We start from the raw sequence: 24,723 nt of genomic DNA, 5'->3' as shown, positions 1-24,723 counted from the left end.
AATCTGCAGGAAATATCAAAATGAAAAACAGATGTTATAAGGATATTATCTCGTGAAAAATGCACCTAATCGATAGGAAGCAAACTTACAAAGATCCATCTCACACATACTTGCTTGTCTTCTATTGGCATCTTGGCACCAGAGCCGTCAGGAACGAGTAGCTCGCCACTGTCACAAATTCTTTGCGGCCTACACTTTACATAGTCAGGGCACATCAAAGGGGGCATTCCTTATTTTTCCACAACAAGCAAGCTGCATGTCACACCATTAATTTCAGTCAACAAAGGTTATGAGCAACTTAAGTGCAAAAGCAACTAATCCATAGTCGATAAAGAACTCCAGAAGGGCGTTCGAGGAGAACCCCTCCAGTTTTATAGATCCTTGATATTGTAGAGAACAATTTCAGTGGCAGGATTCCACAGTCTATAGGCCATCTTAAGAGATTGGAGGAACTCTATTTGAACAATAATATCATGTTTGGGTAGCTGCCATCAACTCTAAAAACTGCATAAATCTCATAATCATCAACCTCAACTGCAGCATTTTCAGCGGACAACTCACCAAGGTCAATTTTTCCAACCTACCTAATCTACTGTCTTTAGATCTTATGCGGAACAACTTCGATGGCACAATTCCATAAAGTATATACACTTGCAGAAACCTAATTGCACTGCGACTATCTCCCAATATGTTACATGGCTAGTTAGCAAAAGAGATTGGCAATCTATAGTCCCTATCGTTCCTGTCACTTTACGATAACAATCTTACAAACATAACAGATGCACTTCAGATTCTTGAAATCTCCAAGAGCCTCACCACCCTTCTTATTGGGCGCAACTTCAAGCATGAGACCATGCCAGAGGATGACACCATAGGCAGTTTTGAAAATATCAGGTTTCTTGGTATAAGTGATTGCCCATTATTCGGGAAAATACCTTTCTGGATATCAAAGCTAGCAAATTTAGAGATCCTAATATTGTCTAACAATCAGCTCATGGGATCAATACAAAAAGGGCATCCCGTTGGAGGTTCAGAACCAGAGACAACACAAAAGGGAATAATAACACCAACAAAGAAAACAAAGTACTCCAGTTCACCTCGAAGGCGAAGCTGAAGGTCGGCCGCGGCTTCAGGCGGACAGGCGCGTCCGGTGCGACTACGGGCGGACCTCGCCATGGGAGGGAGAAGTGTCACTCCACGCCGATCTGTGTCGTCCTGAGCCCCGTCACGGCGCCCCTCGCCCCTCCGCCGACCTATCCCCGCGGCCCCCTACTGAGATCCGCGCGGTCCTCTGCCGAGATCCGCACCGGAGAGCCCCTGCCGCCGCCGCCATGCCTCCTCACCACGGCCTGGTCGTGCCCTCCCCAAGGCCTAGCTCGGCCTGGCCGTCGTTGGCTCGTCGCAGGTCCAGCACCGGGAAACCACATGGGGTTTTATATAAAAGTGAAATGTTTTCCTCACTAAAGAAAGGACCGCGGGTTTATTAACTAAAACCGAAGGGGCATTTTTGCAAAATTGCCATCGGCGCTTTATTATTCGGGAAGATTGTAAACAACCTTAGGTCGCGTTTGGTTCGTCGTTTCTTCACGTATTAAATTTAACTTACACATCCATAACTATTTTCAGACAAAAAGTGAGGTCGGTATTTTTCATACCAGTATAATTTAGCAGCAAAACGACAATCAAACAGGGCCTTAGCCGCCCTGATTTTTTTTCTTCAATACTGTTAGTACTACAATATAGCAGGATCGAGCAACCCCGCCCGAGCCACCTTCGTGCACACAGCGTGCCCATCCTCTTGGTAGCAGTCCAAATCAAGTGGCCAGTGAATCCCGAGAAACTGCGCCGCACGTAAACAAGAGGATGCGCGGATCTCGTGGCCCATCCGCAACAATAATTCATCGACATGACGCCAACGGTTGCAGGGGGCAGCGGGGCGGCGACCTGTCAGTCACTGCTCAACTAGAGATAGAAGATAGATCCATCCATCCAACAATATGTGAGCACGCGTAGACGTCTACGCCTCCGCCCACGCCCGCCGTATTATATACCACCGCGTCACGACCTCATGTGGCACAGCTCCACTGCACTGCCGGCCACGCGCGCAAGGTGGTGATGGTGACCGAGAGAGCTACCGGGACCAACAAGGCGAAGCAGCTAGCTCCTAGCAAGGCCATGGGCATGGGGTCGCTGCCGCCGGGCGAGAGGCCGCACGCCGTGATGATCCCCTACCCGGCGCAGGGCCACATCACGCCCATGATGAAGCTGGCCAAGCTGCTGCACACCAGGGGCTTCCACGTCACCTTCGTCAACAACGAGTTCAACCACCGCCGCCTGCTGCGCTCGCAGGGCGCGGACGCGCTGCATGGCCTGCCCGCGTTCCGGTTCGCCGCCATCGCTGACGGCCTCCCGCCGTCCGACCGCGAGGCCACGCAGGACGTCCCCGCGCTGTGCTACTCTACCATGACCACCTGCCTCCCCAGGTTCAAGGAGCTCGTCGCCAAGCTCAACGAGGAGGCCGAGGCCTCCGGTGGCGCCCTGCCGCCGGTCACCTGCGTGGTGGCCGACAGCACAATGACCTTCGCCCTCCGCGCCGCGCGGGAGCTCGGCCTCCGCTGCGCCACGCTCTGGACCGCCAGCGCCTGTGGTTTCATGGGCTACTACCACTTCAAGGATCTAGTCGACCGCGGGCTCTTCCCTCTCAAAGGTACTCCCTCCGTTCCTAAATATAAGACCTTTTAAAGATTGCACTATGAATTACATATGTACATAGACATATTTTAAAGTGTATATTCACTCATTTTACTTATATTTAGGAACGGAGGGAGTATATTATTGGTCTCTATATAGTACTAGTAGCCAAATAGTACTTGTATACACAAAACTAGCTTTCTTGAACTAGCAAGTAACACATGTTGTGCTGTCTCGTTTGTTTTTGTTGTATATGTACAACTAGTAGTAATTTTGTTCCGCACTCATGGCTTTGTTGCACCAGAATAACTGAAAATATACTATACACATTTTTGCGAGTTTGGTTTTTATTTGATGTGTGGCTGTGTGTTTACTGGGATAGAAATTAAACTGGAGCCTGGAGGCAACATAGTAATTACTCCTTTCTTACTGGTGCAGAAGAGGCTCAGTTGAGCGATGGATACTTGGACACGACCATCGACTGGATACCGGCGGCGCCCAAGGACCTGCGGCTGCGTGACCTCCCGAGCTTCCTTCGCACCACCGACCCCGATGACATCATGTTCAACTTCTTCATCCACGAGACGGCCGGCATGTCACAGGCGTCGGGGGTGGTCATCAACACCTTCGACGAGCTGGACGCGCCACTGCTCGATGCCATGTCCAAGCTCCTACCGTCCATCTATACAGTGGGGCCGCTCCATCTTACGGCTCGCAACAACGTGCCGGAGGATAGCCCCGTCGCCGGCATTGGGTCCAACCTGTGGAAGGAGCAGGACGCACCCCTCCGGTGGCTCGACGGCCGGCCGCCGCGCTCCGTCGTGTACGTCAACTTCGGGAGCATCACGGTGATGTCGAACGAGCATATGCTGGAATTCGCGTGGGGGCTGGCCAACACTGGCTACGCCTTCCTGTGGAACGTGCGGCCTGACCTCGTCAAGGGCAACGAGGCCACACTTCCCCCGGAGTTTTCCGCAGCGACGGAGGGGCGGAGCATGCTGTCGACGTGGTGCCCGCAGGAGAAGGTGCTGGAGCACGAGGCCGTTGGGGCGTTCCTGACGCACTCCGGGTGGAACTCAGAGTTGGAGAGCATCTGCGGCGGCGTGCCGATGGTGTGCTGGCCCTTCTTCGCGGAGCAGCAGACCAACTGCCGGTACAAGTGCACGGAATGGGGCATCGGTATGGAGATTGGGGACGACGTGAGGAGGGCCGAGGTGGAGAACATGATACGGGAGGCCATGGAGGGGGAGAAAGGACTAGAGATGCGGCGACGCGTGCTGGAGCTCCGCGCGAATGCGGTGGCCTCCGCACGGCGTGGTGGAAGGTCCATGCGCAACGTTGATATGCTCATCCACGAGGTGCTGCTAGCTTGAATCAAGCTGGTAAATGCTTTGGATAATCTATTGCTTACAAAGATAGTTTTATTGTCACTACTGCAATTTCACTGTACGGAGTGCCCGGCTCTTTACCGAGAGCCAAACCGCGGACACTCGGTAAATTTATATACGCAGAGTGCAACACTCGGTAAAATACAAAACTCGGCAAATGCGTCATTTTCCGGTGTGATAAAAAAGACATTCGGTAAAACAACAAACTCAGCAAATTGGGCTTTTATCGAATGCTACACAAGGTAAAAAGGGTCTGCAAAGGGGATCTTCGCTAGGCTCATGGTTTTCGTTGTATAGGTTGCATACTAGTACCTTAGATGAAGATGGTCCAAAAATGAAAGTTGTTTATTTTGATAAGATGGATAATTTTTATGTCAACAGCCTTTTCATTTTAGGTCATATTAATAAAACTTCTTGTGATGTAAAAATTTAGTCTGAAATGAGTATGGCCGTGATCACATTCATCGCATACTTTATTATCATGTGTCTAAATTAGAAACATAGGCAATGTTGTCACATAAAGTTTCAAACTTTTTTGTGCAAAAAAATCTTTTTCATTTTCTAAGTGTCAAAATGGGTATTTTTGTGAATCAAGTACAAAAAACATGGTGCAAAATAGCATATGTTTTTAGGTACACAAGTAGTCATCATATAGAAGAACCACTTATAGTTTTAAAAGATTCGACTCCTTGCAATGAATAGTCATGCCGGCCATTTTGACCCAGTTTTGAAAAAAATGAAAGACAATGAGTAAAAGTTCAAAAAATGCATCCCTTTCACATGGAGTCCTTCTATGTGTACTAGTTACTATGAAAAATACCAAACTTTGAATATGGAAATTTTGAAAAAAATCCTTCACAAAATGAGCTATCATGTTTGAACATTGATGGCATAAAACTTGCATAACATCTTTGAGTTTCCAACATCTTTTATCCTATCTTCCCTTGGCAACGGGGTCCTAATGAAAACTAAGAGTAATTAAGGAGCTCTTTTTAATAAAGAACCCGAAGAAAGCATTAACACAATACTCAAATTTAAGTCATCCCCGTTGATATCCCAATTATTCACTACTGGAATTCAGTATTTTGCCGTCTACCGAATCTTCGCCGTTCGCTGGCTGATGGCAAAGAGTGTCTTTTCCATCAGCTGAAACAAAGCTGACGGCAAAGAATTGATTGATGGCATAGAAGGTCTGTGCCATCAGCCACTTCTTTGCCATCAGCCACATACGGCAAAGGGCCGCACAATAGACGGCAAAGCTGTAGGGGGGGCCACCTGACCGCGGGAACGTTAGGTCAAACTGGAGTCCTTTCTTTGCTGTCTGCTAGCGGACGGCAAAGAGGCCAGAGGCACACGGCAAGACTCTTTGCCGTCCGCGAGCAGACGACAAAGCCCTAACGTCTACTAACGGCCGTCCGGCCCCCACCCTGGCCTCTCTCTCTCTCTCTCACTCACTCACCCCGACGCCCACCGCCGCCACCACTGCCCCCGCCGCCGCACTGCCCCCCACCGCAGTCACCATTGCCCCCACCGCCGCACTGCCCCCCGCCGCCGCACTACCCCCCGCCGCCGCACTGCCCCCCACCGCCGCCACCACTGCCCCCCACCGCCGCCACCACTGCCCCCCACCGCCGCCACCACTGCCCCCGCCGCCGCACTACACCCCACCGCCGCCACCACTGCCCCCCGCCGTCGCCACCACTGCCCCCGGCGACGCCCCACTGCCCCGTCGCGCCCGTCCTCCCCACCGCCCAGCTGCCCCCGCCGGTGAGTCCCCCATTTTTATTTTGTTTCTCCTTATTTTTATTTATGTTAAATTAGTTAGGTTAGTTTTTTTAGTTTATTAGGTTAGTTAGGATAGTTAGTTAGCTTGTTAAATTAGTTAGGTTAGTTAGTTAGCTTGGTTAGTTAGGTGGAGGAGGAGAAGAGGAGAAGAGGAGGAGAGGAGGACGAGAAGAAGAAGAGGAGGAGAAGAAAGAGGAAAAATGAAAAGAAGGAATAAGAAGAAGAAGACGAAGAAGAAGAAGAAGAAGAAGAAGAAGAAGAAGAAGAAGAAGAAGAAGAAGAAGAAGAAGAAGAAGAGAAGAAAAAATAAGAAGGAGAAGAAGAAGAAGAAGAAGAAGAAGAAGAAGAAGAAGAAGAAGAAGAAGAAGAAGAAGAAGAAGAAGAGAAGAAAAAATAAGAAGGAGAAGAAGAAGAAGAAGAAGAAGAAGAAGAAGAAGAAGAAGAGAAGAAAAAAATAAGAAGGAGAAGAAGTAAAGAAGAAGAGAATAAGAAAAAAATAAGAAGGAGAAGAAGAGAAAAAAGAAGAAGAAGTAGAAGAAGAGGATAAAGAAAAATAGAAATAGAAATAAGAGGAAGAGGAAGAAGAAGAGGAGAAGAGGAGGAGGAGGAGGAGGAGGAGGAGGAGGAGGAGGAGAAGAAGAAGAAGAAGAAGAAGAAGAAGAAGAAGAAGAAGAAGAAGAAGAAGAAGAAGAAGAAGAAGAAGAGGAGAAGAAAGAGGAAAAATGAATAGAAGAAGAAGAAGAAGAGAAGGAGAAGGAGAAGGAGGAGGAGGAGAAGGAGCCCTCCTTCTTCTCCTTCTTCTCCTTCTTCTCTCCTCCTTCTTATTTTTTAGCTTGTTTAGCTAATTATCCTCCAAAATGACATAATAAGCTAAAAACCTTGGTTAGCTCATGAATATTATATTCTTAGCTTGTTTTACTAAAAAATGACATAATTAGACATAATTAGAATATTTGTGTTGATCGGGTGGATTTACATGTGATAGTTGTCTCGTCGCTGTGAGGTCTGTTGTGCGAAGACCTCCCCGTGCGTTGTACGACCTCCGCCCCTGCATTCGTGGGTCAGTACAAATTTCATCTCCTCCTCGCCCCTTCATTTACTATGGCTCGGTTTCCGGATGAAACTTTCTAGATTTAGGTAATTAAATTAATTTATCAGTATGCGTGACCAGTATGCGTCTCCCGTTCGAAAGGGCGACATCTATAAATATGCATGTCTTTGCATATTTATAACCGCCATCCTTTTGAATTGTCCAACATTATCCATGGACAGCCCGAGTATGTGTAGATTGGGCTCGTTTTCCCGTATGTTGTGCTCTGGATCCGATGCGGAATTTCATCAGTGCCTCCATGTTGTTCTCCGGATACACATCCTCTGTGTTTATTGCGGAGACGTGTATTAGGAGAACAGCGGGGAGGTGCTGTCGAAATTTTGCGTTGGATCCGGAGGAGAGCATGGGAAAACGAACCCAATCTACACATACTCGGGTGGGATTAGGACCTATCTTTACCTATTAACGTGTAGGTTGCCTGGACATAATAAAAATGGCGAACCTGATTAACCGATGAATATAAATGATAAATTATATATAAATATATTTCTTCTGCCTTTAGTATCTAGGCAAGATGAGTGATCATGCGTGGATGTATACCGGTCACCCTAGTCAGAAAGAGATGACGAAAGAATGGTTTGTAAAAACAAAGGAATTTGTGAAAGCCGCATTCGCAAATGGCTAGGAAAGAAACTATTGCCCTTGTCCTGGATGCGACAACTATAAAAAGACGACAGAGGCTGTAATGATTAAACACCTGCAGAGGAGGGGTTTTAAGCCTAATTATACGGTGTGGACATTTCATGGTGAGTCTATACAACGCACAAGAGCTGAGGTGGTCCGTCGTCGCACGGACGAGCATGGTACCGGGATCGAAGACATGGTGCAAGACTTTGATGATGCTCGGGATTCGGAAGATGAGATGGAGGAATCTGCAAAGGCCTTTTATGAAATGTTGGAGTCTTCAAAACGTCCTGTCCGTGAGCACACTGAGCTCTGTCAGCTGGATGCAATTGCACAAGTAATGGCTCTGAAGGCTCAGTTCAACTTGGGAAGAGAATGCTACGACGCGATGATGACACTATTTGGACGCTTCCTACCCAAAGGCCATGTCATGCCTGCAAACCTGTACCAGTCGGACAAAATACTTCGTGTACTTAAGATGCCCTATGAGAAGATAGATGCATGTGAGAAAGGATGTGTCTTATTTAGGAAGGAGTATGCACACTTGGACTATTGTCCCAATTGCGAGTCTTGCAGGTATCTTGTGGTAGACAACGGTATGGGTGAGAGGAGGCAGACCAAAATCGCAGTTAGTCTTCTTCGGTATATGCCAATCGTACCAAGACTTTATCGTCTTTTCATGGTCGAAGAGACAGCCAGACAGATGACATGGCACAAATTGGGCAAAAGAATCGAACTAGATGCGGATGGGAATAAGATGGTGGTACACACATCGGATGGGGAAGCGTGGAAACATTTCGATGAATTGCATCAGGATAAAGCGGCGGATCCAAGGAATCCTCGAGTCTGCATCGCCATGGATGGTTTTAATCCCTTCGGCATGACGGCAACGAAATATAGTTGTTGGCCTGTATTTGTCATTCCACTCAATCTCCCCCCTGGACAGATTATGCAAAGAAAGAACATATTTCTAACGTTGATAATTCCAGGGCCCAATTATCCGGGGAAGAATATGAATGTGTACCTGCAGCCGCTTAAGGATGAATTGGAAGACGCTTGGGATAATGGGGTCAAGACATATGATGCTGCTAGAAAACAAAAATTCAAAATGCATGTGTGGTACATGTATTCTATGCGTGACTTGCCGGCGTATGTACTATTATCTGGATGGTGTGTGCTTGGAAGGTTCCCGTGCCCCCAATGCAAGGCAGCTCTTCAGTTTCATTGGTTGCAGGAGGGTCGGAAGTATTCTTGCTTTGACTTGCATAGACAATTCCTGGATCCTGACCATCGGTTCAGAAAAGACAAGAAGAACTTTACCAAAGGTAAAGCTGTCAAAAACTTGGCACCACCTGCGTTGACAGGCCAACAGATCCTGGGTCAGTTAAACACCCTCGAGCCTGATCTAGAGCGTCCAGGGTATTTCAAGGGGTATAATTCAAAACACGCCTGGACTCACAAGCCATGCTTCTGGGATCTGCCTTACTTGAAAGACCTCCTTCTTCCACACAATATCGACATGATGCACACTGAAAAGAATATCGGAGAGGCTATTTTTGGTACATTGTTCGACATAGATGGGAAGAGAAAGGATAATACTAAGGCTAGAGTCGATCAAGAGACACTATGTCATAGACCGTTACAAAACATGCGAGAAGGCAAAGGAAAGCAGAAGTGGTCGAAGCCAAAGGCCTGGTTCAATCTTGGAAGGCCAGCTATGAGGGAAATTATCTTGTGGGTCAAAATGCACTTGATGTTCCCCGATGGGTATGCAGCGAATCTAAAGAGGGGAGCGAGTCTTGAAAAATTAAAAATATTTGGTCTCAAGAGTCATGATTGACACATATGGCTAGAGCGGGTAATGCCGGTGATCTTATGTGGCTTTATTCCTGAGGATGAATGGCTAGTACTGGCGGAGCTGAGCTATTTCTTCCGTGTTCTTTGTGCGAAAGAATTGTCGCCTCGTGTGGTAGAAGACATGGAGGAGTTTGCACCAGAGTTGTTGTGCAAGTTAGAGAAGATCTTTCCACCGGGCTTCTTTAATCCAATGCATCATTTGATTTTACATCTACCGACCGAGGCAAGATTGGGTGGGACCGTGCAAGATCGTTGGTGCTATGCAACTCATTTGCATAATCCGAAGCCTCGGCACAATGATGCACACCCTAAAAAAGGTGGGTCCAACCTCAACCTATTCAAAGGGAAGCTCGCACCAGCTGGTGCTTCGAAACCAATAACGTTGGATGTCGAAGAATGGCGGAATATTTCGTTGTATATCTTCAAGAACCTAACAGAAGTGTGGCCGTACATCGAGTGAGTTCTCGGCACATTTTCCCGTAACTTCTAATTCATTTGAACTGCTCTTATTCCCGGATATTTCAAACAACCGTTACGTCGCCAAATTCTTGGATGGAGCGGTGATCGAAAAAGATTTCGTCGAAGAGTATGAGCTTCTGTCAAAACAGGAGGCGGCTATCCCGGTTTCATCTCTTGGTTCAAACAAACGGTAATTATCAATAATGGACCATTTCATTTCTTAGTCTAACTTGCGGCTAATGCAACAATCGTTTCGTATTAAACTTGTAGGCTAATTCAGAGTCTATGGACGCCGAATTGAGACAAGTCGCTAATGGTTTTGACTATAAGGTCCGTTCATTTGAGAAATACAACATCAACGGGTATCTCTTTCGTACCTTTGGCAAAGAGCTATCTATGCCCGACCGAAAATCTACAAATTGTGGTGTCTCTGCTATCGGCGAAGATGTTATCGAGTATTATGGAAGAGTTGAAGCAATTTATGAACTTCAATTCTATGGTGAAAACCCACCGAACGTCGTAGTCTTCAAATGTTATTGGTTCCAGCCGAAGGAGACTAGAAGGACTCATGAACATATAGGACTAGTCAAAATCAATCCAAACACCCATTTAGATGTTCCCGATGTCTATATTACGGCTCAACAGGCGACCCAAGTTTTCTATCTACCGTGGGCATGCCAAACGGATAAGAATCTGGAAGGTTGGTATGTTGTTTATGAAGTGCCGCCACATGTCAGACCACCTCTCCCAAATGAACAGGATTATGAACCTCACATTAACCCAGACACATATGATGGAGAATTCTTCCAAGAAATACGTCTTTCCAAGAAACGTTTCAAGAACCACCGTGCTTCACCCAAGAACATGGAAGTAGACAGCGACAATGAATCCGACTCCACCCCTGAGCCGGAACCAGAAGACCTGGAACTCATAGAGGTTACTGATGCGGATGACCTGTCAATGCTTCAACGATTAAAGAAAGGCCTTTCACAACTTCACGCCGTTGAACCCGACGAGAACGTCATTCATGAAGACATGCGTGATAGTGATGATGATGATGCATTTATTGATGATGATTATTAGTTTGTAAGATTCACAGCTTAAATTATATATATTTTAATCTTTATTATTCATGTACATATTATTATTCATGTCAGTTATTCGATTTTTTTATGTTGTACTAATTTCTTTTAATCTTTATCATGGCAGGTCACCAGGTGTTGAAAGATGGTGGGCGGTGGTCCAAAGCACTTGACGGGTTCTTCCCAGCCGCCCCGCACGAGGGGTGGTACTTCCCTTCCACCCCTATCTCTCCATAGAGCCTTGGCAGACAGTCTGTCGACACCACCCGTTGGTTCTTCTTCGTCGGCGGCATTGCCCACTTGGAGAGGTGCTGGTCGGGTAGGGAAGAAGGGGAAGGGTACAGGGAGAGGTGGTGGCCGCGGAAGATCCAGGAGGACTGTTGAGCCGTCCTCGCCACCACCACCAGCTCATTCACCCGAGCATAGGACTACTATGGTCGACCCGTTTGCAGAGGAGGCTACGGGGACACCGGTCTAGGAGCCTGGTGTTAACGGGCATTCGTCCCATGAGACTCCGGTCCAGGATCAGCCTCGGGTCGAGGTGCATTCGGCCCACGAGACTACGGTTCCGGAGGCTTCACTCGACGTGGAGAGGCCCGGATGGGATACCTGGCCGGATCGGACCGAGTTGCCGGATTGGACCGAGGGTCCGGGTGGCTCAGGGGGCGGGGATGGCGGGGATGAGTTTACGGATAGTGAGGGCAATGTGCAGGTGGACGGGGCCATCGTGTACAAGCGTGGTAGTACACGTCTCCCGGTCGTGCCGGCTACCCGCGAGCAGAGGCTGGTGATTAAACCTGAAGGAGATAGGTAAGTACATTTACTCTTTTTTAGCTTTTGCCTTCAAGTTTGTTGAAATATGTAATGCATTGACCTTATCATACTGCAGGGGATGGGCACACCCTCTTGGAGTCCGCAGGCCGAACTCCGTCCTTGGTGTGCTTTGCCGGACAAATTTCCCGGGGTTTGTCACGTTGCCTGGTGAGGGTCAGGTTCCTACACTAGGATTTTCCTAGGAGCACTACCAGGCTGCACAGGCCCCGCCGAAGGAGATTATAGGTGGTGTCTTATCCCACACGAGGGCCGAGATGGTGATCAATAGCTTTTGGGTAAATTATCCTTTTACAGAATCTAAAATTAACAATATAGCTAATTATTGTACTAATCGGTGTTTTCACGTTTGATTGCAGACCTTCTATAGGTGTGAGGATGGATATGAGGAGGAGGCGGCCAGGGTTCTCGAGGTCGAGTGTAGGCGGTTACTACAGAACATGCGCCACGAGGCTCGGCCGCAGGCTATTCGAGATTACTACGCCACTCGTGGTATTAAGAAGGAGAAGAAGGATTGCCGCGCAAAGTTTCTGAAGAAGGAGCAATACATGAAGGTAATTACCTATTCTTAAGTCCTACGTAGTTTTCTTGATTTCATTCATAGGCGTAGCGCTGGAAATTCTTTCTAATAACTTAGAGGTGCCCCCGAGATGGTGTGCGGATAAGATGGATTGTTGGGAGGCGTTGGTTGATGAGTGGTGCACAGGCAGCTGGCGAGTCGTCCACGAGAATGTGAAGGATCGGCATAGCCAAATGGTTGGTGTGCCACACCATCAAGGCAGCGCCAACTTACTCCAGTTCGGACGAAACTGGGTATGTGATTTGCTTCATGATTCATGCAATTCATTCTTCATGCTAATATTTTGTTCCTCTCTTTTAGGCGCATCACAATAAGACGGAGATGCCACACTTGTACGACCTTTATGGCATGGACCATACTGCCTCGTACAATAAGGCCAAGGCATTCTCTGAGTCTGGCCTGGATGATCCAAATAACTTCACCAACATATCATCCCACCACAAGCTCGTGACATACAGGGACACGGGGAAGGCTACGAAAGGGGATGACTTTAACCCTAGCCAGGAACCTTTGGATCCAGAGCTGGTGATGATATCTGGTGACGGGAGGCCCCATGGCTCGATAGCCATTGGATATGGGATAATACGTTGTCCACTCACTCTCCCGGAGATCAAGGCGCGCCAGTCGAGCAGCTGTCCTGAGATAACGCGTCGTCCACGGCCAGTCGATCTTGCCATCGAGGTTAGTTGTACGGACTAAGAAAACTTTCATCCATTTCATTATGTGTGTCACCATAGATCATTACTATGGTAACGAGGAATGGTGTTTCAGGCTGCTCTTCAGAAAGACATATTGGCAAACCAGACTGCTCTTGAGAAAGAGAGATTGGCAAACCAAGCTGCTCTTGAGAAAGAGAGATTGGCAAGCCAGGCTGCTCTTCAGGCTGCTCTTGATGAGAGGGACCAGACCACGGCACGATTGATTGAGGAGGAGAGGGACCGGAATGAGGCGGGGTCAACGGGCCCTGTATGAGCTTTTTGTGGTAAGTTTTTTTTTCACATTAGCCAAATCATGTGTGTAATGTCTGTTTCATTACTAACTAATACGACCCACTCTTCAGGATCTGTGCGAGAAGAGCGGTCAAGTCCCTCTGCCGATGCCCGTCGTCTCTTCGATTGACACGGTGAGTGTCATTATGAACTAGTATTAATAATTGAGTGTCGTCATGCTAACTGAGACATTGCAAAATATATATTCTGCAGAATAACTCCCGAGCGGCATCGCACGACCCTTCTCCACGTGTTTCTCCTCCTTGATGACCACTACGGTAAGTTTCTCTTCTCCTCTTTCATATTCTCGTTGCCTTAATTTCCCCAACAATGACATAATTAGCCCATTTAGCTCCAAAATGCCATAATAACCTCAAAATGGCACAAGAACCTTGGTTAGCTCATTAATATTATATACTTAGCTTGTTTTCCTCTAAAGTGCGATAATTAGCCCATTTAGCTCCAGAAAGACATAGTTAGCTAATTGAGCTCCAAGAAGAGGACAAGAGGAGAAGAAATAGGAAAAATGAAAAGAAAGAAGAAGAAGAAGAGAAGAAGGAGAAGGAGGAGGAGGAGGAGGAGAAGGAGGAGAAGGCCAAGGACCTTCTAGTCCTTCTCCTCCTCCTCCTCCTCCTTCTACTCCTTATTATTTATTTCTTCTTCTTCTCATCCTCCTCCTCTTTAATATCTCCTTGCATTAATTTCCCCAACAATGACATAATTAGCCCATTTAGCTACGAAATGCCATAATAACCTCAAAATGGCATAAGAACCTTGGTTAGCTCATTAATATTATATACTTAGCTTGTTTTCCTCTAAAATGGGATAATTAGCCCATTTAGATCCAAAAAGATATAGTTAGCTAATTTAGCTCCAAGAAGAGGAGAAGAGGAGAAGAAATAGGAAAAATGAAAAGAAAGAAGAAGAAGAAGAAGAGAAGAAGGAGAAGGAGGAGGAGGAGGAGAAGGCCAAGGACCTTCTAGTCCTTCTCCTCCTCCTCCTCCTTCTCCTCCTTCTTCTTTATTTCTTATTCTTCTTCTTCTCATCCTCCTCTTTCTTCTCCTCTCTTAATATTCTCCTTGCCTTAATTTCCCCAACAATGACATAATTAGCCAATTTAGCTCCAAAAAGACATTATAAGCTCAAAATGGCATAAGAACCTTGGTTAGCTCATTAATATTATATACTTAGCTTGTTTTCCTCTATAATGACATAATTAGCCCATTTAGCTCCAAAAAGACATAGTTAGCTAATTTAGCTGCAAGAAGAGGAGAAGAGGAGAAATGAAGAGGAAGAACAAAAAGAAGAAGAGAAAGAGAAGAGAAGGAGAAGGAGAAGAAGGAGGAGAAGAAGAAGAAGAGAAGAAGGAGAAGGAGCCCTCCTTATTCTCCTTCTTCTTCCCTCCTTCTCCTCTTCTTCTTCAATTTAGCTTATTTTCCCCAACAAGGACATACTTAGCCAATTATCATCCAAAATGACATAATTAGCTTAGTTAGGTAAAAAACATCATAAGAACCTTGGTTAGCTCAATAAAATGACTAATTAAGCTCCTAAAAGACATAATAAGCTCAAAATGGCATAAGAACCTTGGTTAGCTCATTAATATTATATACTTAGCTTGTTTTCCTCTAGAATGACATAATTAGCCCATTTAGCTGCAAAAAGACATAGTTAGCTAATTTAGCTCCAAGAAGAGGAGAACTGAAAAGAAGGAAGAAGAAGAAGAAGAAGAGAAGAAGAAGAGAAGGAGAAGGAGAAGGAGAAGAAGAAGAATGAGGAGGAGAAGAAGAGAAGAAGAAGGAGAAGGAGGAGAAGAAGGAGAAGGAGCCCTCCTTCTTCTCCTTCTTCTTCTCTCCTCCTTCTCCTCCTTCTCCTCCTTCTTCTTCTCTTCTTCTTTTTTCTTCTTCTCCTCCTCCTTCTCCTTCTCCTTGCCCTCCTCCTCCTCCTTGTTGTTTTTCTTCTCCTTGTTCTCTTCTTGCTTCTTCTCTTTCTTCTTCAATTTAGCTTATTTTTCATATATATGTTGTTGTTGTTGTTGTTCTGTTTCTGACTTTCTTATTCCCATTTTGCAGATTGGATGTACTACATGCATGGAAGCTGGCATTGATGGAGTGCTTTAGTTCTAGTTTTCATTTGAGTTGATGAACAATGTGGAATTATATGTATATGGATATATGGATGAACAATATATGTGGAACTATATGTATATGTGTTGTGACCTATATATGTGCTATGAATATGGATGAAACTTTGTGCTATGAATATGTGTTGTGTCCTATATTTGTGCTATGAATTATATGTGCTATGTATATGTATATGTGTTGTGACCTATATATGTGCGATGTATATGTATATGTGCTGTGAAATAAACAAAAAAAAACAAAACCGTGACAATATGGGCTCTTTGCCGTCTGCCAGCAGATGGCAAAGGCCTTTGGCATCAGCTGACCGGCGGCAAAGGTGCCACGTGGCGCCCAGCTGTGCATCCTGGGCAGCAGCAGATGGCCATATAGTATCTTTGCCGTCCGCTTCCAGGGCGGGCAAACGGCAAAGAAGAGGGCACAGAGGAGGGGGGAGGAGGGGTAGGCAGACGACAAAGAGTGGAGGGGGGAGGAGGTGGAGGCAGACGGCAAAGAAGAGGGGGGAGGCAGACGACAAAGAAGAGGGGGGAGGCAGACGACAAAGAAGAGGGGGAGGCGGACGGCAAAGCCTCCGTTAGCCCCTAACGAAGGCAACGCCTGCCAGCTGCCGTCTCGACATATTTGCCGACTGCTCTTATGAAAAGTTGACGGCAAAGCTCTTTGCCGTCCGCTTCGGTTAGGCAGACGGCAAAGAAGCTACAATGCCGTCGTAGGTTGAAGCAGAAATTTTGCTGATAGTGGGATTCTTTGCCGTCTGTGATTTACTCTTTGTCGTCGGTGGTTTACTCTTTGCCATCTGTGATGGCAGACGGCAAAGAAGCTAATTCCTGTAGTGGTTGTTGCATCCCTTCCATCGATCTTCGTCATTATTGCATCGTCACTTGCACGATCGAACGTAGAAAGATATGATCAAGTGCAATTGCAACCATGGACGTGAGCTGAACTCTGCAAACAAAGCAAACTAAAAAAAGAAAAGGAAAATGTTTTTGGGTTTTCCAAGGGTTAAACGAAAGCAAAAGAAATAAGAAATAGTTTTGTTGTTTTTGCAAAGAAAGAACAAACAATAATGGGCAAAAACTCCGAAAAGATTAAAAAGGAAACTATGGATGATACAATGAAAGGGGAGAAGGGTACGTACTCCCCTAAGCTTAGGCTTTTGGCCTAAGTTGGGCTTGGCTACTGCGGGCTCCAGGAGCTCCCTCCGGCTCCGGAGTGGTAGGGGTGGTTCCAAGAATCATACGAGGCCTCGGGCGCGTACACTGACGCCCGGCTGTCCTCCCAAGAAGAAGGCTCTTCTTCCTCGGGAACAACCCCCTCCATGGGGTTGTGGAACTGCTGCTGGATCACGAACTCGTCCAGCTCAATCGAGGTGAAGGACCATCCGTTCATGCTAGTGTAATCAAACAAAAGTGGTGCATGTAGACGGATCTCGCGAGTAGTAAGCTCACCGAACCTCATAATATAAACAAGGTTACCAAACTCAGAAGTCCTAGTAACACACTCATGCCTCTTCATAGCGGTAAGATCAAAGCTTATGAATGAAAAAGGCGTATCATGCGTGCGTACAGTGCGCCCAAGGTGCTCGAGGATAAGTGTGGCATAAATGCCACCAAATTGAGGCCCTTTGCTACTGTTAGAGACGAGGCGACGAGTAATCAAAGCACCAATATTATACGTGTTATCCCCTAAGAGGGCGACTACAAAGATAGCGAGATCTGGAGCCAAAATGTTGCTCGTGTTGTCACGAGCTAACACCCCTCGAGCAATATATTATGTGAAATGCTTGATGTGGGGAAACAAGATGCTGGAAATCTTCCCCCGGTGAATGTCTCGCGGATCCTTGCTGCAAAGGGAAGCAAATAGGGATTTCAGCTCGTAGGGCTGAACTTTCATTTTGGTCGTCTTCCCGACATTCCGCACACCTATAACGTCACAAAATTCTGCCAAAGACATGGTAAAGACATCCTCATATAATTTGAATTCAATCATGGAAGTTTTATCATTATATCTAAACCAGTTGACAAAATAATAGGTGAGTTTTGGATATTGTTGCACACATCGTGTTACGAGACGTGTCAAACCTACAGCTGCACAGTGGTTATCAAACTTATCCTTAATACCTACCGCCATAAGGAAATCTGAACACGGGTATTGTTGGAAATATGCCCTAGAGGCAATAACAAATTGGTTGTTATTATATTTCCTTGGTCATGGTAATCGTTTATTATCCATGCTAGAATTGTATTGATTGGAAACTCAAATACATGTGTGGATACATAGACAACACACTGTCCGAGAGAGCCTCTAGTTGACTAGCTCGTTGATCAAAGATGGTCAAGGTTTCCTCGCCATAGGCAAGTGTTGCCAGTTGATAACGGGATCACATCATTAGTAGAATGATGTGATGGACAAGACCCAAACTATAAACATAGCATATGATCGTGTCAGTTTATTGCTACTGTTTTTCTACATGTCAATGTATGTGTTCCTTCGCAACGTTACTGGGTGACTATAAAGGTGCTCTACAGGTATCTCCAAAGGTGTCTGTTGGGTTGGCATGGATCAAGACTGGGATTTGTCACTCCGTGTGACGGAGAGGTATCTCGGGGCCCACTCGGTAATACAACATCACAACAAGCCTTGCAAGCAATGTGACTAAGGAGTTAGTTACGGGATCTTGTATTACAGAACGAGTAAAGAGACTTGCCGGTAACGAGATTGAACTAGGTATGAAGATACCGACGATCGAATCTCGGGCAAGTAACATATCGAAGGACAAAGGGAGCAACATACGGGATTAACTGAATCCTTGACATAGAGGTTCAACTGATAGAGATTTTCGTAGAATATGTAGGAGCCAATATGGACATCCAGGTCCCACTATTGGTTATTGACCGGAAAATGTCTCAGGTCATGCCTGCATAGTTCTCGAACCCGCAGGGTCTGCACACTTAAGGTTCGGTGACGTTTCGGTATAGTTGAGTTATAGGTGTTGGTAACCGAAAGTTTTTAGGAGTCCCGGATGAAATCCCGGACGTCACGAGGAGCTCTGGAATGGTCCGGAGGTAAAGATTGATATATAAGGAGTCCTGTTTTGGTCACCGAAAAAGTTTCAGGCTCATCGGTAGTGTACCGGGAGTGCCGGGAGGGTACCGGGGACAATCGGGAGGGGTGTCACGCCTTGAGGGGCCTTACGGGCTGTGGGAGGATACAAATCAGTCCCTAGTGGGCTGACATAATCTCCCACTAAGGCCCATGAGGTTTGAGAGGCAAAAAACCCAAAGGTGGAAAGGGTTTCCAAGTGGAAAGGAGGAATCCTACTCCTAGTAGGATTGGGGTAGGACTCCTCCACCTCCAATTTAGGCCAAACCTTGAGGGTTTGAGGCTGCCTCCTCCCCTTCCCCCCTCCTATATATACTAGAGGTATTGAGGGTTTTTGAGACACTCAATTTCAGCCACGTGCTACCCTCTCCTCTAGTTTGTAGTTCTTCCTCTAGATCGGATTTCTGCGGTGCTTAGGCAAAGCCCTGCAGGAATAGATCACCACCATCACTGGCGCGCCGTCACGCTGCTGGAGAACTCATCTACTTCTGCATCTCTCTTGCTGGATCGAGAAGGTGGGGTTCGTCATCGAGCTGTACGTGTGTTGAATGCAGAGGTGACGTCCATTCGGCACTAGATCGGGATGGATCGTGATGGGATCGCGGGACGGGTCATGATGATATCGCGGGACGGGCTGCGATTTGAATCGCGAAGATGTTCCACTACATCAACCACGTTATATACGCTTCCGCTTAGCGATCTACAAGGGTATGTACATTCATTCCCCCCTCTCGTAGATGATCATCATCATGGATAGGTATTGTGTGTGCGTAGGAATTTTTTTGTTTCCCATGCTATGTATGTCATGGCACGTGTCGTGTCCGCCTCGTGGAGCAACTCCGGTGGCACGATATCATCACTGTAAGTTGTCCTCACAGTGGAAGATGAAGCTGCAGCTCTAGTTAGTCTGTCGGTAGGCTCGGGTCTCTTCTTCTCAAGCCATACTTTTGCTTTTCCAAACAAACTCATTTCTGGAAAGGAGACCAGGTGGGCCTAGGCGACCTATGGGCGCAGCTAGGGGCCAGGCCATGCTAGTTGGCCTCCTGGACCAAGGGTGTCCCCCGTGACTGGCTCCAGGTGCCCCTGCATCTCTTATTTGATGCAAATTTTTATTATAATTTTTTTGGAATTTTTCTGACAACTTCACTTTTGAAAAAAAATTGAAATACCAAAAGCTTGAAACAATGGTTAAACATACGAAGCTTCAAAAACATAAAACTTTGGTACAGCAAGGAGGATGAAAGATAAAGGAAATGAAAACATAACAAGCTTCTCCTTTTACTCATATAAAACATATTTGTTAGCAATGTTGATCAAGTCTTACTACCAAACAGGTGTTATATCATGCAAAAAGTTTCACTTCTTATAAAGCAATCATGGTACGTTTGTTTTAATGGATATTGTCCCCACCATAATGGTTTTGTATTTGTGGTGCACATGTAGAGGACAATCCCACTCTCCAACCTTCACGGTCTCAATATTCTCAACAGAATTAAGGCCATGCCTTTTATCAATGTTCTTCGGAAAATATACCCTTTGCTCCTTCTCATTAACGTTAAAAGTCACCTTTCCTTTATTGCAATCAATAATAGCACTTGCGGTGTTAAGAAAAGGTCTACCAAGAAAATTAGACATGCTACCATCCTCGGGCATGTCAAGCACAACAAAGTCACTAAGGATCAAGCAATTAGCAACTTCAACAGGAACATCCTCACAAATACCAACTGGAACGGTTGTTGTCTTATCAGCCATTTGAAGAGAGATATCTGTAGGGATTAGTTTATCTAGACAAAACCTTTTGTAAAAAGAAAAAGGCATAAGACTCACTCCTGCACCAAGATCACATAAAGCAGTTCTGACATAATTATTTTTTATGGAGCAAGGAATGGTGGGTATACCTGGATCACCAAGCTTCTCACGAATCTTACCACTTAAGAAGTAATTAGCGAGCATAGTATATATTGCCTCATTAGGAACTTTTCTTTTATTAGTAACAATATTTTTCATATACCTCGAGTACGGAGGAAACTTAATAGTATCAGTCAAAGGAATTTTAAGAAAAGGAGGTTTTATCCATTCACAAAATTTATTGCAATGCTCTTCTTCTTTGGTTTTGAAAGACTTACCTGGGAAGATCATTGATTTCTGTACCCATGGTTCTCTTTCCTTCCCATGTCTTCTTACAACAAAGTCTTCTCTAGTATACCTCTTACTCTTGTCGGGTGCTTCTTCTTCTCGTACCTCAGGAGGATCATTCTTCTCATTATATTTATCAGGTTCAGCACCATCTTATACTATTAGGATCAACAATAGGTTCTTCATCAATTATGGGATCATTGGAGTTGTCAGCTTCCTTGTGTTTCTTTTTTTTGTTCGGGGAGCTGGCAACATCTTCTTCCTGCAATTGAGAATCTTTCTCGATCCTCTTTGGATGCCCTTCCGGATAGAGAGGCTCCTGGGTGTGCGTACCACCTCGGTTCTTTATAACATATGCATGTGTATCAACTTGTTTGGCATTGTTAGCAAGCAAATATTTTTGCACATTAGAAATTTGTTCAAGCTGAGTTTGAACCATATGAAAATGCTTAACAGGACCTTTAATATCATTAAGAGTTCTACTTAAACATCAAGCAAACTTTTGATAACAAGGGAATTATCATGCAATTGGCTTTGAATCCTCTCATTAAAATGATTTTGCTTGACAATGAAATTATCAAGATCATCTAAGCATTGATCAGGGGGCTTACCATGAGGGATGTCACTTGCATGGAATTCTAAAAGAGAGTGTACCTCTACCATAGGTGGGTGAGTGCTAGGCTCACATAATTTCTTAATAGGAGGTAGATTGTTCACATCTTAAGCTTTAATACCTCTCTCTTTCATAGACTTCTTGGCTTCTTGCATAACTTCGGGGCTCAAGAAAAGCATACCCCTCTTCTTGGGTGGTGGAGGTGGTTCAGGAACGAACCAATCATCATCATTTTTAGCTATCTTGCCCATTAGTTCTTCAGCATCGTCCGGTGTTCTTTCCGTGAAAACACAACCAGCACAACTATCCAGATAGGTTCTAGATTCATCGGTTAGACCATCATAAAATATATCAAGAAATTCATTCTTAGGGATTGTTTGTACCGGTCTAGCCTTCAGTAAAGTGCAATACTAATGATGAGATTATGTATATACTTCTCGCACCTCATTGGTTACCCCAAGTGGAAGCTTGAGATGTAGTCAGCAGCAAGTTTTACCTCACACAGAGACTGTAAGGTTTATCGAACCAGGAGGACTCCTAGGACCAACAAGTAGGTGTCTCCCACCCTGGCGCTAGCAGAAGACGTGGACCTACACACACAACAAATAACTTTGCTCCCAATGAGTACAGAGAGGTTGTCAATCTCTCCGGCCTTGTAGTTTGCAAAGGATCAAAACACAAGCGGGAATAGTAATAGTGATGGCAACGGAAAAGTAAATGAAAACGGAAAATGATGAAGGTGTAAACTATGATGGTGATATGGACCGGAGTCACATGATGTTCACTAGTGTTGTCTCTCTTCCAAAAGACGATAAACAACTATGCTTGGGTAAACAAATTACATCTGGATAATTGACAGAATTATGAAGGCATCGCAATGCTAATTATGCTAATTGATAGTTAGAGGTTCAATAGTAATGGGCAGTACGCCAAGACAAGTAGACCGTTTATTCATCAGCATCTACTTACTAATTATCCACCTTGAGATATCTATCCAGAACATCTCACCGGTATTAAGTTGCGAGCCCCACCCAAAGTGTAAACTCAAAGCAATGGACAACTGCATTAACGAACTATGCGTAAGGTAAACAATCCTTCCAACCATGGTTACAAGTACCGTTGTTTTCTCCTTGCACTACTGGAAAATAGTTTTTTGCCATCTGCCTAGTCTTTGCCGTCTGCTAGCTGATGGCAAAGAGTGTCTTTGCCGTCAGCTTCAGCAAAACAGACGACACAGTACTGGCTGATGGCATACAGTCTTTTTGCCATCTGTCACCTCTTTGCCGTCTGCTAGCGGACGGCAAATAGTCTAGGGGCAGACGGCAAAGATATAGATAGGCCCACCTGACCGCGGGGTGGCTAGGTCAAACAAGAGTCGGACCTTTGCCGTCTGCTAGCGGACGGCAAAGAGTCCGGAGGCAGACGGCAAAGCGCTAACTCCGTTAACGGCTCCTTCCCCCACCCCGCCCCTCTCTCTCTCTCTCTGTAATGGCTCACCCCGCGCGCCCCTCGCTCTCTCTCCCCACCCCGCGCGCTCCTCTCTCTGTAACGGCCGCCAGGACCACCGTCGCGCCGCCGCCCCCGTCGCGTCGCCGCCCCTATCGCCCCTGCCGTCGCCCCTGTCGCGCCCCACTGCCGCCCCTGTCGCCCATGTCGCCCCCGCCGCCGCCCCTCTCTCTCTCCCCACCTCGCCCCCGCTGCCGCTGCCGCTGCCCCACCACCGTCGCGCCGCCGCCCCTGGCGCCCCCGGCGCCGCCCCGCCACCCCCATCACCCCGGCCCCTCCACAGCCGCCCCTCTCGGTGAGCCCCCACACCCCCACCCCCACCCCCCACCCGCATTATTTTTTACTAGTTTTATTATTTTTAGTAGTTTTAGTAGTTGTTATTGTTAGTAGTTTTAGTGGTAGATTTAGTTAGGTTAGTAGTTTTAGTTAGGTTAGTTAGTTAGCTTGGTTAGTTAGGTGGAGGAGGAGAAGAGGAGAAGAGGAGGAGGAGGAGGACAAGAAGAGGAGAACAAGAAGAGGAGTAGGAGGAGGAGGAGAAGAAGAAGAAGAAGAAGAAGAAGAAGAAGAAGAAGAAGAAGAAGAAGAAGAAGAAGAAGAAGAAGAAGAAGAAGAAGAGGAGAAGAAAAAAATAAGAAGGAGAAGAAGAAGAAAAAGAAGAAGAAGAGAAGAAAAAAATAAGAAGGAGAATAAGTAAAGAAGAAGAGAAGAAGAAGAGAATAAGAAAAAAATAAGGAGAAGAAGAGAAAAAAGAAGAAGAAGTTGATTTTTTATTGTTTGGTATTTAGTGGTAGCTAGATTCTTTTTTAGTTACTTAGTGGTAGATTCTGTTTTTGTTATAGTGGTAGATTCTGTTTTTGTTATTTTTTGCTGTTTAGTGCTATCTAGGTTTAGCGATAGGTTTAGTTAGCTTGGTTAGTTAGGTTAGTTAGTTAGTTAGCTTACTAGAAAGAATAGGAAGAAGAAGAAGAGGAGGAGGAGGAGAAGAGGAGAAGAGGAGGAGGAGAAGAAGAAGAAGAAGAAGAAGAAGAAGAACAGGAGGAGGAGAAGACAAAAAGAAGAGCACATGTTTGGTATTTAGTTTTTTGGAATTAATTAGTAGTTTTAGTGGTAGATTCTTTTAGTTAATTAGTAGATTTACTGGTAGATTCTGTTAGTTTATTCGCCCATCATTATTTCTTAGGTTCAAGACTACTTCAAAGAAGATCACATGTTCTTTTGTTGAAATCAAGTCTGTCAAAATAATGTATCGTCTATATTTATTGGTACCGGAGCAAAACAGGACAACTTAAATAATATTGCCATCCTACAATGTAGAAAATATCAAAAATTTTATATAAACTGAAAAGTAGTATAGGTAACCTGGAAAGTCCTATGGACCAAAAGGGCAACTTCTGGACCTGCGAACTTTGCGTGGTAGGTGCATGTCCATGCACCAGGGTAATTAACCCAACAATGACATAATTAGCCCATTTAGCGCCAAAATACCATAATAAGCTCAAAATGGCATCAGAACCTTGGTTAGCTCATTAATATTGTATACTTAGCTTGTTTTCCTCTAAAATGGGATAATTAGCCCATTTAGCTCAAAAAAGATATAATTAGGTAATTTAGCTCCAACAAGAGGAGAAGAGGAGAAGAAATAGGCAAAATGAAAAGAAAGAAGAAGAAGAGAAGAAGGAGAGAAGAAGGAGAAGGAAGAGGAGGAGGAGGAGGAGGAGGAGAAGGCCAAGGACCTTCTATCCTTCTCCTCCTCCACCTTCTCCTCCTCCTCCTCCTTCTTCTTGATTTCTTCTTCTTCTCCTCGTCCTCCTCTTTCTTCTCCTCTTTC

General features: G+C 45.6%; 1 protein-coding gene across 1 annotated transcript; it reads left to right on the top strand.

Moving 5' to 3' along the window:
• Positions 1-1,999: 1,999 nt before the first annotated feature.
• On the top strand, positions 2,000-4,228 carry LOC123426441 (7-deoxyloganetin glucosyltransferase-like). The gene is made up of 2 exons (XM_045110283.1): positions 2,000-2,707; positions 3,130-4,228. Exons 1-2 carry the CDS (start codon positions 2,116-2,118, stop codon positions 4,062-4,064), a joined length of 1,527 nt encoding a protein of 508 aa, XP_044966218.1. The 5' UTR covers positions 2,000-2,115; the 3' UTR covers positions 4,065-4,228.
• The last annotated feature ends 20,495 nt before the right edge of the window (positions 4,229-24,723 follow it).

This window comes from Hordeum vulgare, chromosome 2H, assembly GCF_904849725.1.
Source record: "Hordeum vulgare subsp. vulgare chromosome 2H, MorexV3_pseudomolecules_assembly, whole genome shotgun sequence".
Lineage (NCBI taxonomy): Eukaryota > Viridiplantae > Streptophyta > Magnoliopsida > Poales > Poaceae > Hordeum > Hordeum vulgare.
The sequence above is the reverse complement of the archived record's forward strand: the minus strand, read 5'-3'. Positions and strand labels throughout refer to the sequence as shown.